We start from the raw sequence: 15545 nt of genomic DNA, 5'->3' as shown, positions 1-15545 counted from the left end.
CAAGAGTCACCTCTGCTTCTGAGGATAAGTTCATCCGAGTCACCAGGCTCAGAAATCGCAAGTTAACTGCAGCTCAGATCAGAGACCAGATGAATGCCACACAGAGTTCTAGCAGCAGACCCATCTCTAGAACAACTGTTAAGAGGAGACTGCGCGAATCAGGCCTTCATGGTCAAATAGCTGCTAGGAAACCACTGCTAAGGAGAGGCAACAAGCAGAAGAGATTTGTTTGGGCCAAGAAACACAAGGAATGGACATTAGACCAGTGGAAATCTGTGCTTTGGTCTGATGAGTCCAAATTTGAGATCTTTGGTTCCAACCGCCGTGTCTTTGTGAGACGCAGAAAAGGTGAACGGATGGATTCCACATGCCTGGTTCCCACTGTGAAGCATGGAGGAGGAGGTGTGATGGTGTGGGGGTGTTTTGCTGGTGACACTGTTGGGGATTTATTCAAAATTGAAGGCACACTGAACCAGCATGGCTACCACAGCATCCTGCAGCAACATGCCATCCCATCCGGTTTGCGTTTAGTTGGACGGTCATTTATTTTTCAACAGGACAATGACCCCAAACACACCTACAGGCTGTGTAAGGGCTATTTGACCAAGAAGGAGAGTGATGGAGTGCTGCGGCAGATGACCTGGCCTCCACAGTCACCGGACCTGAACCCAATCGAGATGGTTTGGGGTGAGCTGGACCGCAGAGTGAAGGCAAAGGGGCCAACAAGTGCTAAACACCTCTGGGAACTCCTTCAAGACTGTTGGAAAACCATTTCAGGCGACTACCTCTTGAAGCTCATCGAGAGAATGCCAAGAGTGTGCAAAGCAGTAATCAGAGCAAAGGGTGGCTATTTTGAAGAAATTAGAATATAAAACATGTTTTCAGTTATTTCACCTTTTTTTGTTAAGTACATAACTCCACATGTGTTCATTCATAGTTTTGATGCCTTCAGTGAGAATCTACAATGTAAATAGTCATGAAAATAAAGAAAACGCATTGAATGAGAAGGTGTGTCCAAACTTTTGGCCTGTACTGTATATTGCATTTTTTTTTACCTGTTTTCAATTACAAACAATGTCCCAAAAGGAAAACTTTGTCAACATCTGTATTATCTAATAAGATAAAGTTTTCAGGCTGTTCATCTCACTTCAGCCATTTTTTTCTGCAGCAAAATGTATCTAGTGGACTGAAATACCGGATATCAGCAAAAAATCCAATATGGTGCATCCATAAATGTGTACTTTCACAGTGTGTGGTCTTTGACTCAGGTCACATTTTCTTAATTTTTAAGGGAATTTCCTCCTAAGAACCAAAAAAAAAAAAAAAACCACTGAAAAAACTTCATAGTCCCTTCTGTCACACATAAACAATCATGATGAAGCCAGTGATATATTCTGGAAAGAATGATGGTGTTGATAAAGGCTACCTGAACTGAGCGAGCAGCAGGCCTCCCAGGGACGACCCGCAGATGGAGAAGCCCATGGCGATGACGCCATTCCAGAAACCGAGCTCCCTGGCGGTCATGTGATGATCCAACAAGAAAAGAGGAAACATGGTCACTGCACCCTGCTCACCTGCAGACGTAGGAACAGGAGAGAGAGGTGGACAATAGAAAAAAGATCAAGAGAGAAAAGAAGATGAGAGACAGAGGGAGAAGAAGAGGGGAGACAGGAAGGCAAGAGAGAGACTAGAGTAAGTTATTCGATTAAATATATTGATGGCAGAACATACAATCAATACAACATGTATTATGTACTGTATGTCTCTGACTAAGCATCACTGTTTTTCACCTACAGTAAATATGTGAGACAACTCCTGAATACACACGCCTATTCCAATCACAGTCAAACACAATGAGGATGTTGTAGCGAACTGTTTAGCCTGCAAGACTGAACAACATGGTTTTCCTAAGATGACAACTGCAGAATCAAATACAGCACACCGACACGCAGCGCACCTAGGCCTATTCCTGGAAAGTGTCAATAATAGATGCCTGACAAGAAAAAGAATACCCTCAGTCACTTTATCAAACGGGGGCCTAGCACTTTTCCTAAAGCACAAAAAGGAAAACACAACAAAAACACAGAAACTTCCACAGATGAAACAGACCTCACAAAGACCTTTCAGTCAAAATAAAAAGTTTCTGTCAGACAATAAGACTTTCTCTGTGTCGCGTTGAGTGTGGGGGTAATGTTCTGCTGAACATTACAGTAAAATATTCAGTGGCGCCGACTATACGCCATTATTATATTAATGGAGACTGACTTCAGAAAGACAGTGGGACCAAGGAGCTGCATGAGTGACAGCTTGGCTCCCAGACTGCTGTCAAAGACGACGCAACACAACCGACGACTCACTCACTCAGTCAGCCAGGAGACAAACAAAAATAGAGGAGGAAAAAAAAAGACAGATGAAACAGACTGAAATAAAAAAATATAATAAGAGAAAGCTGAGAAGCTCCCAGTGATAGAGAGTGCAGAAGCAGAATGAGTGTCACCGCTGCAACGGCGGTGTGACAACCCAGCAGAAACGTGGCGTAGAAAATGGATTCTCTGTGTAGGAAACACTTGTCTCTCACTTCTGTCACCCCTGTTTCACTGTTGGCACTTTACATGTTGGTAATAAACAGGGATGATTATGTTAAAGTTGATCATGAAAATAAAAGTGAACAAGTCAGGTAGGGGAGTGACAGATCCGTCTGTGTGATATTTTTCTTTCAGATATAAGTGGAGTATAAGTGAAAGAGAAATGAGAAGAGTAAGCCTATGGGGGTCTTTTACATCACAGCAGACATACTGACAGCACTGGACTTAGCATATTATTGTATTATTTCTAACAAGAGCAAATACTAGTGTGAAATAAACACAAATTAACAATGCAGCGAACAAACAATAATGATAATTAACAAACAATAAGAGAATACAATATGTGTTAATTCGGTCTTCCTCTTGTTTTTGTGCTGCATCCCAGATGGCTTTTGGCTTTTCATATTTTCTCGCTCTAATGCTCTACACATTCACTCCATTTCACCCTTTCACCTAATGTTCAATTTTGCATCTGTAGATTTTTACTCCCAAACCCACAATGTGGTCAAACCCCAGACAACAGACTTACAGGACATCTTTATAATATATCACATCACATTACTATCACTCCACACACCCAGTGGGAGCTGCGCCAATACACTTACACCCTCTTTGTGCATTACTCACATTTTCATCTTCTGTCATCCTCTGTGCTCAACTGTTTTGAGCTGCATCAACTGTGCAATAACCATATTAGTCATAATAAAGTAAACATTGGCAGCAGCGGTACCCATGATGCCTGGGTTGTTTACCCATGGTTCTGTGCTCCCGTTCCTGCCTGCCTGTTGTTTAGCTCAAAGCTCGGAGCTTTCACAGTCCTGCCTTCAACTAATTATTTCTTTAAAGAGGGGGGTTGGGGGAGGGCGTGCAGACAAACACAACCAGGCTGATTATTCCTTTCTATAAATATTCTCAAAGCAACAATTGTCCATTTCAGCAGGGATTTCATTAGACATACGCAAAGATTAAACAAGCAGAGTGAAGGGGAAGGAGAAAAGGGTGGAACAAGAGCGAATTGGGGGGGAGGGGGGGGGGAGTGGAGGATGAGAGAGAGGGAACAGAGTGGGGGGAAAGAGAAGGACTAAGATTAAGTCAGCGATAAGAAAAATGAAAAGGACAAATAAAGAAAAGGGCAGAGAGAGGAACGGCAGTAGGTGAAAAAGGGCAAGACAGCTTAAAAAAATACATGTAGAGCAGCAAATAACAATCATAATGCATTTATTTAAAAAAGAAAGATGAGAGTTAAACATGAGTGGAAAGACAGGAGAGCAACATGGGATGGAGACAGCTAAAGACAGAGGAAGAGGAGGGGGGAGGCAGATGAACAGACACATTGTTAGGAGGTTAGTGAAGAGGAAACAGAGGAGGGATGGCAGGCTCACAGAAAACTCTGTTTATGTTTACATTAGAGGCAGACAGCACAGTAAGACAAAACAATTTAACATTAAGAGAAGTGACAGGTCTGGTTTAATCATCCTGGTTATTTAAAGGTGCTTCAGGACGACATCAATCACTAACTAGACTGCAAGAAAGAAAAGTGGGGTCCATGCACCCTGACATAAAGACATAGAGAGAAACAAAACTCTTTTATTTTTGGTATTACTTTATTTGGATAGTCCAGCTACAGATAGTTTTATAGAGTATTTGTAAAATTTCAGCAGTTTTTAGTTGAGATTCAAATGTTTCACTTTGTTTGTAGCTTTTCAACAGATTATCTATAGAGTAGGTTTATACCAATTCATGAACATACCTACATATTCTCAGGATAATTTAGATGACCTTGAACTGTTCAACCTATGAGTAGTTCAAGTTCAACTGAATTATTATGAGTGAATGTCACATATAGGCCTATCTATAAATCTACAGAGTGAAACATTTGAATCTCAACTAATAAACTGTTTAAATGCTACAAATACTCTATAAAAAATTCTGCAAGTGGACTATCCAAATAAAGAGTTATTTTCTGCTAAAGGTTGAACAGTTTTTGTTATTTCACATTAGAGATTTCTATCTCTGTGTTTTTGTTCTTGCTTTTCATCTCATAGTAATTGCTTTTTGTTGCTGTCCAATGAAAAGCATGTTTCTTTGTAGTGATGTACAATTGTTCAAATAAACTGAAGGATTGAGTGTTACTTTATTTGGTTCAATTCCTGAGCTACATAACCCATTGTTTTGTCTGCAAAATGCATTGTCACAATGTTGTAAACAACATTATCTTTCTTAGCTCAAAAAAGAATGACATTTTGGCGATACAAGGTTGTCATGGGAAACAATATTATGTTACACCAAACCGTCAATCAAAACGGATCAAATCACACTGACACAGTCCAGTTGAGGCAGATTAGTTTTTCAGTGTTACTCTCTTAATTAATAACAGGGGTAACGGGTATTTCGGGTGTTTTTTGTTGTTGTTTTTATTTTAATGTATTGTTTCTTATTTAGTCTTGAATAAGCAACACTATATTTAATGTTATAGGTAAATACTGAAGATTAGAGACCAAGTTTTTAGATGCTTTGAGAAGGAAAGTGACAGAGAGAAGGAAGGAAGGCAGGTTGTTTTATTCATCCTAGTTATGCTTCATGGCAACATCAATCATATGTCAACATATTAGCATCGGTTTAGTAAGATGGATTTCATCAAAAATTGGCTGATAGCTTTACTTCAAAAAAGGAAACATGGCACATAACAGAAAGAGGTCACTGTATTAGCAGTGAAAACAGAGTTAAAGCTAGAGTTTTTCTTAACAGCTATGGCTCAGTGAGTACTGTGAAACACCGATGTGTGTCATTTTAGCAAAGCAAAAGACACAAGCAAATGCAGCAGCATCTTTATGAGAGAAGTGGTCTTCATTTTAAAAAAACACTACAATGTTCAGTACTAAAGTTTTTGTTAGCTGGCTACTCGGGTAGCTTCATCAACACAAAGTATCTCTCATCTTGGCTCGTTTAGTAGTTATTCCAAGTTAGTTTTGCAGTTACACACTGACTTGTAAAAATCTGACACATAACACCTTTTTCCATGGTGATTAGATGGGAGAGATGGTCTGTGAGTATGTGTGAATGTAAATGTGTGGCAGAGGGGGGATGTGTTGTGGTATAGAGAGGGATCAGAGTAGGATGAGAGTGAGATGAGGGTGAGAGGTCGACGAGGACAGTGGGGTCAAGTCCCGACGTCTATGCTGCAGCTTAGACAAAAGAGCCGGCAGAGCAGGAGAGATCACCGACGACACTGCACAGCGACATTATCACTCCCTGCTGAGAGCATGGTAAACAGAGACAGGCTCATACATACTATATGTTTGAGCAATGCACACGCACACACACACACACACACACACACACACAAATGTCTATATGCATACTAATGCACACACACCTTTCAGCTCCTTTGGCTCCCTGGGGATAAAACAGTAAACAGAGCCCTGTCTATACACACCTTCACAATATCCTAATACATATTAGTCTTTTCACACACGCGCGCACACACACAAAGAGCCCCTGCAGATCAATGTAGATGTCAAGGAGTTCTCTGTGGCCCTCCAGGGGTCAAGAACATAGGAAAACACACTCGTAGAAGCAAGACAACAACCATGTCTCCACCCAACCCAGTCCTGCTAGGTTACTGGGTTGATTTTTGTTTGTTTGCTGTGATTAGTTATGTAATATATCCATTCAGGGTCTTAGGAATAAACACACTCCTTGTCATTTTGAATGATTGGTGTAGGAATTTGGCTATGCTACAATTTAATTCTCTCATTTGAAGAGGTGCTTTGGGCTGCAGACGTTTTTTGTGTGATACAAACACGGACGCAATCTGTGATCCAAACATTACTAACACACTAGCATAACTGAAGGATTGGGACCTGCTTAAAAGGAACTCCAGACAATAATTGATCTAAGTTATTAGTGTTTTCTAAAGCTATTAAAGGTTTCTATACATCAGTTACACCAACAAAATAGGCCAATATCAAATATTCTCTGTTACAGAAGCACATACTATTTCGTCATTAGTCAGAAAATCAAGTCTGCATTTATATTTAGCTCATTATGTGAGATTTATGTGGTCAAAAAATTAGGATTAGACATTTAAACATCTAGAAAGGTCTTGCACCTACATGTCTCTGCATGGACCAGTGTGTTTATTTCTATTGCCATTTTGCTCCTTGTCTCTCTCAGGGCACCATGTGGTGCTTGTTCATTAATTCATCCCCTCCTTCAGCCTCCCTCCCTGCAGTCCTTCTTTTCCCCTCTGGAAAATACCCCCCACTCCCTCCCCAAGTTTCTCTCTTCTCTCATTCCCACTCCTCCACCTCCCTTCATATCTCAGAACTACATGACCTCCACCAATCCCTTGTGCTGACTTCTATGTCTCTGGGACTGCTCTGTGGACTAGACTGCAGGTTTCATGTCAATACTGGGATGTATTCTGTGAGTGTTTGAGTTGAGCAGTGCAACTTTTTTATGCATTTGTTTTAAATTTATTGATGACCCAATAGATGTATATGACTATATTGGCAGCCTCAGTGCAGCTCTACAAACCATCTGTCCAAATCCTCTGTTTTACCCTCCTGATCTGGAGAGGTGTCAAATCAACTTAATGGTCCTTTTTTTAACTATAGTTTGTGAAGCTGTTGAACTGTATTGCATTACAATGAGAGGTGTGTCTAATATTTTGTCAAACCCATTTATATCAATGACATGTACAAAATAAACTGGCAATGGAGTGTATTTTATCATTAGTGCTTATAGCTGTCTTTTTAGAGGAGAGGGTTCAAAGGGACAAAGCTTTTCTTTTTGTGTGTTCATCCATCCATTCCTCCGTCCACCTGGTCAGTTCCCAGAGAAAGCCACCATCAGGGTCCACCCCTTTTCAACATCACTTACCTCTCTTGTCAAACACACAGGGCTAGAGACTCCCTGCTTCTAAAAAGAACCAGTTTGGACATGTGCAACACTCCAGCATCACTCACACCAGGGATGTGTAATAAATTGCTGGTAATAATATGGAAATAAATGAGGACTCACAATAAAAGAATTTTGATTAAACGCATTTTAGGTGTTGATATAGATGACAAATGTGCAGTAAAATATTATTGTTCCTTGCACTGTCAAATTGTAATAACGGACACTTTAGTTTGCAATATCTTTTTGGTATTTAAAATTACTTAAACAGTGCATGTGCAATACAGTTCATGGCCACAACTGGAAACCTCTCATTTGCTGACCTGTTCTCCCTCCTCAAACTACTTCCCTCCTCCCCATATCCTCTGTCCGTCCCTCCGAGTCCACCCAGACAGTTCTCCCATCATGCCTGTGGCCTCAGATGGCACAGGGGTCACAGTTCAGACACAAGGCACCCTATGATTGGCCACAGTGTTGGACGCAGCGCAAACTCAGAGTTCATTAGGGATAGATGAGGAGAGGGGTCTCTGTTTGTATGTGTGTGTGTGTGTGTGTGTGAAGCAGGGGAGGGGGGCTCAGACAGGCAGATCACCGGTCTCACACAAACATACCCACACACCCCTTGAACAAAAACAATACTGTCTCACAGAGGCAATTACGCTGGCACATCCAGGCCTAATCTAAAATATTACACAACCTTTCTTTCGCGAAGGTGGACTGCTACAAAAGGAAATGCTAACAAGTGACAAGGCTGTTAATGAATCTACCAGGGAAAACACTTAGAGTAATTTGTGCTGTAATCATGAGCATCAGCCGATAGTGTGTGTGAGTGTGACAGAGAGAGTGTTCTGGGGTGGGGGGTTGCTCCCTAGACAGATTAGGGGGTCCAGCCAACCTTCATATTTTGTCTAGTAGTGTCGTCTGCTGGGGCTCATCCGATTACTGAGCCACCCTTAACACTCTCTCAAAAACACACACACCCGCACACACACACACACACACACACACAATCTAAAAACAAAGGCATATACATTCAAGCACATACACAAGTAAAGGCTATGCAAATGTGAGCAGACAATCATATTCCCGCCTCCCACATATACACACACATAAACACACATCAGTGTGATGCGCCGTCTTCCATTTCAGTTTCTGAACGCAACAGACACAAAGACACTCTAATCCTTACATAATCCCCTTCTGCTACCAAACACCAAACTCTGGTCATATCAACTCTCTCTCCCACACACACGCAGGCTTGATTGATCCAAAACTACTTTAAAACTGTTTGTCTTTTATTGGAACAAACTCTTTCACATACAAAACTGTCTGCGTGGAAGTTAAATACACTCAAACTAACATTGTATTCTCATTCAAGTGCCTTAGGTTAATACTTTCATAGCTGTGACATTAAAAAAACATCTGCTTTATCTCAGCAGGGCCTGTATTTTACAAGTATGTAGAGGACCTGCTCAGAAACAATATATTGTCTAACAATACTAACTTCCCAAACTTTTTCCCATACATTCATTCCTGAGTTGAGTCTTCATGGACACACCAACAGAGACATCTAGTGGTGAGCTCTGGGCCCTACACGAAGGTATGAACATGACTAAAGAAAAGGTCACAGTAGAACAAAAAGGACCTTTCAAGAAATATAACTTTGAATTGCTTTAGGGAGGTTTCTGTTTTCTTTTTTATGTCTAGCTTGTGAACAGAAAGCAAATAAAAGTTGATAAGCTGATAAACTGAGCTCCCATTTCTGGGTAGATAAACTGGAAGCGCTCCTCTTTTCTGTGCTCTTTCTCTTCTGCACCTTTCTTCCTGAACTCTTGTCATTAATGATCATTTGAACTTAGTATCAATTAATTGAGCAAAAGAAAATTAATCGCAAACTATCCTGATAACTGATTTATCGTTTCAGTCATTTATCTAAGTTAGATAAATGACTGAGAGTTAGATTCAAACTCCTGCCACTCTCTGGGTCCACCCTCTACAATGTGACAATTTGCTGCTTTTGTCTGTTTTACAGTCAGGTCCATAATTATTTGGACAATAATACAGTTGTTGTCATTTTGGCTCTGTACACCACCACAATGGGTTTTAAATGAAACAATGAATACCTGCTTAAAGTGCAGACTCTCAGCTTTCATTTAAGGCTTTTTTCAAAAATGTAGTATGAACCGTGTAGGAATGACAACCATTTCTTCACACAGTCCCCCAACTTTAAGGGCTCATAAGTATTTGGACAAACTAACATAATCATCAATTAAACAATCAGTTTTAATACTTGGTTGCAAATCCTTTACAGTCAATGACTGCCTGAAGTGTTGGACACATAGGCATCATCAGATGCTGGGTTTCTTCCCTGGTGATGCTCTGCCAGCCCTTTACTGCAGCCGTCTGCACTTCCTGCTTGTGTTTTGGGTGTTTTGCCCTCAGTTTTGGCTTCAGCAAGAGAAACGCATGCTCAGTTGGATTCAGGTCAGATGATATGACTTGGCCATTGCAGAACATTCCACTTCTTTGCCTTAAAAATGTCTTTGGTTGCTTTTGCAATATGCTTCAGGTCAATGTCCATCTGCACTGTGAAGCATCGTCCAATGAGTTTTGAAGCATTTAGTTGAATCTGAGCAGATAATGGTGCCCCAAACACTTCAGCTTTCATCCTGCTGCTCTTGTAAGCAAGACAAGACTTCACTAGAATAAATACAGAGGGTTTATCACAAGATGCAAACCATTGGTTAGCCTTAAAAATGGAAGGCCAAATCAGAGTTTGTCAAAAACCACCTAAAAAGCCTGTACAGTTGTGGAACAGCATACTATGGACAGATAAAACAAAGATCAACTACCAGAATAATGGGAAGACAAGAGAAGGAAGAAGGGAAGGAACTGCTCATGATCCAAAGCACACCACCTCATCAGTGAAGCATGGTGGAGGTACTGTTATGTCATGGCCATGTATGGCTGCCAGTGGAACTGGTTCTCTTGTATTTATTGATGATGTGAATGCTGACAAGAGCAGCAGGATGAAAGCTGAAGTGTTTGGGGCTACATTATCTGCTCAGATTCAACCAAATGCTTCAAAACTCATTGGACGATGCTTCACAGTGCAGTTGGACATTGACCTGAAGCATATTGCAAAAGCAACCAAAGACATTTTTAAGGCAAAGAAGTGGAATGTTCTGCAATGGCCAAGTCATATCATCTGACCTCAATCCAATTGAGCATGCGTTTCTCTTGCTGAAGCCAAAACTGAGGGCAAAACACCCAAAACACAAGCAGGAAGTGCAGACGGCTGCAGTAAAGGGCTGGCAGACCATCACCAGGGAAGAAACCCAGCATCTGATGATGCCTATGTGTCCAACACTTCAGGCAGTCATTGACTGTAAAGGATTTGCAACCAAGTATTAAAACTGACTGTTTAATTGATGATTATGTTAGTTTGTCCAAATACTTATGAGCCCTTAAAGTTGGGGGACTGTGTGAAGAAATGGTTGTCATTCCTACACGGTTCATACTACATTTTTGAAAAAAGCCTTAAATGAAAGCTGAGAGTCTGCACTTTAAGCAGGTATTCATTGTTTCATTTAAAACCCATTGTGGTGGTGTACAGAGCCAAAATGACGACAACTGTATCATTGTCCAAATAATTATGGACCTGACTGTATATGTTGTACACCTAATATCACTGGACATTAGAAGATGTATCCTTGAAAAATGTGGTGGGAATTTGTCATCTTTTTGCGACATGTTATAGATCTAACGATTCCTAAAGAAAATGACTGACAGATTAATCAATTAAGAAAATAACTGTTAGGAGCAGCCCTAAAACAAAGGACAATTTCAACAGGGGTGTTCAGCCATAATATCAGTATTAAAGGTCCAGTGTGTAGGATTTAGGGCCATCTATTGGTAGAAATGGAAGATAAAAGTCATAGCTATGTTTTCATTAGTTTGTAATCACCTCAAAATAAGAATTTTTGTGTTTTTATTACCTTACAATGAGCCATTCATACAGAACAGGTCCTCTTCCACAGAGTCCATCATGTTGTTTCGACAGTAGCCCAGAATGGACAAACCATACACTGGCTCTAGATAGGGGCATTTGCGTTTTTGCATATCCGCATCAGCCACCATAGTTCTCCTACATGCTTAGGACACACGAGAAGTTTCAGCAAGTTGAAATCTGCAAAATCACTGCTTGATAACAATAAATCATTTACACTGAACCTTTAGTAGCAGGCCTAGGTAGCAAAGATATAGAAGTATAAATTTACAAGATTTTGATCTCCAGTGACTTACTATATAATAACGAAAACTCTGTGTGTGTCTGTTCCACATTTTTCTCCTCACTGACTTGGTCAATCCATGTGAAATTTGGCACAGTGGAAGAGGGTCATGGGAGGATGCAAATGAAGCAATATTACATCAATTGGCCAAAGGGGGGCATTATAGCAACCAATTGAAATTGCAAACTTTGAATGGGCATATCTCATGCCCCGTATGTCATAGAGACATGAAACTTTGCACAAAGATGCCTCTCCCCATGAGGAACAAATTTGCCTCAAGAACCCATAACTTCCGGTTATATAGATTTTCTGCCATTTTGAATTTTTTGAAAAACACAAGGTAGGGTCTGGAGGATTTTCCAGTTGCTGTTTGTAAACACACATTCAAATTCGGCCCCTCCTATCAGGCTCAGCTCTCCCGGGTGTACGGTGCCCGGAGGTCCGGAGGAAGGCTTCACAGAAGAGGTTCAGACAAGGCTCGCGCTGGTGCACGCTCGGACACGCTCGGGCACAGCACCTGCGCTCTCTCATTGGCTGGGGAAATCTCCACCCAGAAGCGGTCCAAACTCACAAAAACATCAAAATACAGTTAAAGGGCAGGAGCTCTGCAAACAGATTCACCACCACACACGAGTAGAAGCCCATAGGTGATGATTAAGCAGGATTTCATTTGTATATGTCTATATTTTGTTTTGTTTGAAAATCCTCCAGATCCTACCTTTAAAATCGATCTCTTCCTAGGAAGTTTGACTGATCTGCATGAAACTCGGTGAACATAATCTAGGGACCAATATCTAAAGTTATCAAATATCAAAAGTTGGAAAACTTACTAAAACTGAGCTTCTATATGGCAATGACGTTATCTATCTGCCTTTCAACGTGCTACCTCAACTACTAATGTACAGTTTTAGCCCACTAACTATCCCACTATTGGCAATGGTACTACTGTACTTTCAATAAAGCAATTGTATTATCGAATTCACAAAAACTCTGTCTGAATACATTGCTCTTCTTAATGGGTTCAGTTGACTATTTAATCTGCCATTTCCTATGACCTGTATCCCAAACACACACCATGTAAAACTGTACGTGCACTTAATGGGTATGGAATAGTTAGAGCAATTTATTAGTCTATTAATTTTAATTTTCAATTTAAGTGTTTGTGTATTAATCAGACTTACCTAGTTTGTATGTGAGCACATATAGGACAGTCCAGGGGGTGCCGGGCACTGCCAGCATCTTCCTCCACACTCTCCATGGCCTCATAACTTCTCCTCCCTGCCCTGCTCTCTTGCTGCCATCTGCCTGTTGGCCCCTCAAAGTCTCATCGTCCAGCACTGGGGCCCCCCACACAAACAGAGCCACGCCTGCGTACACAAACGTCAGCAGCATAAACATCCAGCTCCATCCAGCCACGTCAATCACTGCAAGCAGCCCACCTCCGGCAAACACCGATCCAGCTTTATAGCCAACGACTTGGGCTGTGTTGCCCAACCCTAGCTCCCCGCGACCTTTCAACAACCCCACTGCAGCCCCATCTACAGCAATATCCTGGACAGAGGCCAGGGTGTTCATGGCCAACAGGGTTCCTGCTACTCCCCAGATATGTGCTTCTGGAGCCAGGGCAGCACTGGAGAGGCATGTCAGAGCCAGCCCAGACACCGTCCCAACCAGCCAGCGACGCTTGGTGCCAAGCCGGTCCACTAAAGGGGCCCAGAGCACCTTGAGGACCCATGGGAAGTAGAGGATCTTAGTGAAACCGATGCGGGTTAAGGAATGGCCAGCTCCACGCAGGTAGACAGGAAGCAGGGAGGACTGGAGACCATAGGGGATGCCCTGGACAAAGTACAGCAGGCCCAGGAAGACTAGTTTGTCATTCATGATCTACCTTCACAAGTGACCCTGTAATTGAGCAGATGCTGCAGAGATCCATTGGTCAGGTCATTGTCATTATTTTGATTAAAGGGGAGCTCTTCAAATGGACTGGCTGACCCAGATGGACAGATTTACCTGAAATGAAATGAAAAGACAGTATGATGTTTAGGGTTATTGATGATGAATATGTAATGTCGTTGCAGAACTTATGGGGTGTCTACAGACTGTCACAGATACCGTTAGCAGCCTTAAAAGGATGTGTCTGTACTGCTGCTTTACTGCCCAGTTCAGTTATCAGTCACGTTAACCCGGCTAACGTTAGCTCCTCAAAGTCAAATGACTTCTGTGCATAAACATGTTCAATATCACTGTGGCCACTTGTGTTTTCATCATTTAATTTATATCAGCACACAAACGTTACTTTGCTGCGTTGGCATTTTGCTGACAGTTAAGTTTGTTGCCAAACTGACTGACTAGCTACCGTTAGCTAACTAGCCTGCTGTCATGCCAACCTTAGTAAACGAACAGCTATAAAATATATTTGTACAGCATGTCAGTATCATTAGGGGTTGTGTTACAACCAGAAAAGTAGTTCCGTATCTGTTATGAGATAAATCGTAACACATACTGAGAAAGAAAGTTGGTTAGCCTAGCGTTAGCTAACCGGAGAAGGTGCTCCGCTTGTTTATAGTTGTGCTCTGTATGAGCTATGAGGTTGCCAGGTTCTGTGACATCGATCCCCCTCCTGCGGATGAAAAACCAAGAGGAGGTCGTGTTCATTTTACGTTTAGGACATAAAAGTGTGTGTCTGCTTTCTGTCTATTAACACTGAAATATTTTGCAATAATTTGTAGACTATTACAAACCAATAAAGAAATTTTATGAGTCTACCCATCTGGCAACCCTGGGATCCCCTAATGAGGCCAAAGTGTAAAAAAGCTGTAGCCTACTGTAACAACCTCCCTCTGTGATTATTCATTCATTCATTCATTCATTCATTGCTAGTGTTTCCACATTGAGACTTGTCTTAATTTTGGGACATTATCTAAATCATGGATTTGCAGTGGATTCTGAGCCAAAATATGCGTTTGCCTGCGTTTTAAAGGGGAACTACGCCTTTTCAAAAAAATTAATGGTGTCATAGCGTATAAAGTCTATAGTTGCTCCACAGATAATTAGGAAAGATACTGAGAGCACACAGGGTAATGTTCTGAGAATATGGGTAGATTTGCTGCTTCACAACTGAAGACACTACAATAGATCTAGAGAATGCAATTTCTGAGGAACTTGCGGGTGTGAATTCTGCATGCTGAATAGCTGACACTAAACTGCAATGCTGGCTTTAAACGTTGAATAATACCATGAATGCATGAATGATGTGGAATATTTTAAGGTTGTTTTTAATAGCTGACGCTACACTGCAGTGCTGGTGTAAATGTGTATGAATGTCACTGAACAGTTGAATGACACCAATATTGTGGGATGTCTCAAGGTTTTTGAAAGGCAGATGCTACACTGCAATGCTGGCTTAAATGTGTAAGGAGGTGAATTATTCAGAATAGATAGAAATGTGGGAATAGGCTCAATTATTATGAATTTTATTGAAAAATTGAGTGATATTAATACTGTGGAATATTTCAAGGTTTCTGAAAAGCTGACGTAACACTGCAATGCTGGCTTAAATGTGTAAGAAGGTGAAGTAGTAGAAATAGTTGGAAAAGTGTGAATAGGTTTAAATAGTTTGAATGTCATCAAAATTTTTAATGATACCAAGACTGGAATATTTCAAGGTTCTTGAAAAGCTGATGCTTAAATGTGTAACAATGAGGTGAAGTAATAGGAATAGTTGAAAGAGTGTAAATCCAATTAGTATGAATAGCATGAAAAGTTG

General features: G+C 41.1%; 1 protein-coding gene across 2 annotated transcripts in view; it reads right to left on the bottom strand.

Annotated features, from left to right (window-relative positions):
* slc33a2 (solute carrier family 33 member 2) overlaps window positions 1-14372 on the bottom strand; it is a 34869-nt gene extending 20497 nt beyond the window's left edge. For both annotated transcript variants that reach the window (XM_033620355.2, XM_078170840.1), the window contains exons 1-3: window positions 14283-14372; window positions 12961-13789; window positions 1427-1574 (exon numbers count right to left, since the gene is read on the bottom strand). In XM_033620355.2, coding sequence (XP_033476246.1) covers window positions 1427-1574; window positions 12961-13660 — 848 coding nt within the window. In that variant the 5' untranslated portion in view covers window positions 13661-13789; window positions 14283-14372. The remainder of the gene's footprint in view (window positions 1-1426; window positions 1575-12960; window positions 13790-14282) is intronic.
* Between the last annotated feature and the right edge of the window lie 1173 nt (window positions 14373-15545).

Source organism: Epinephelus lanceolatus, chromosome 9, assembly GCF_041903045.1.
Source record: "Epinephelus lanceolatus isolate andai-2023 chromosome 9, ASM4190304v1, whole genome shotgun sequence".
Taxonomy (NCBI): Eukaryota; Metazoa; Chordata; class Actinopteri; order Perciformes; family Serranidae; genus Epinephelus; species Epinephelus lanceolatus.
This window is presented reverse-complemented; position numbering and strand designations above follow the sequence as displayed.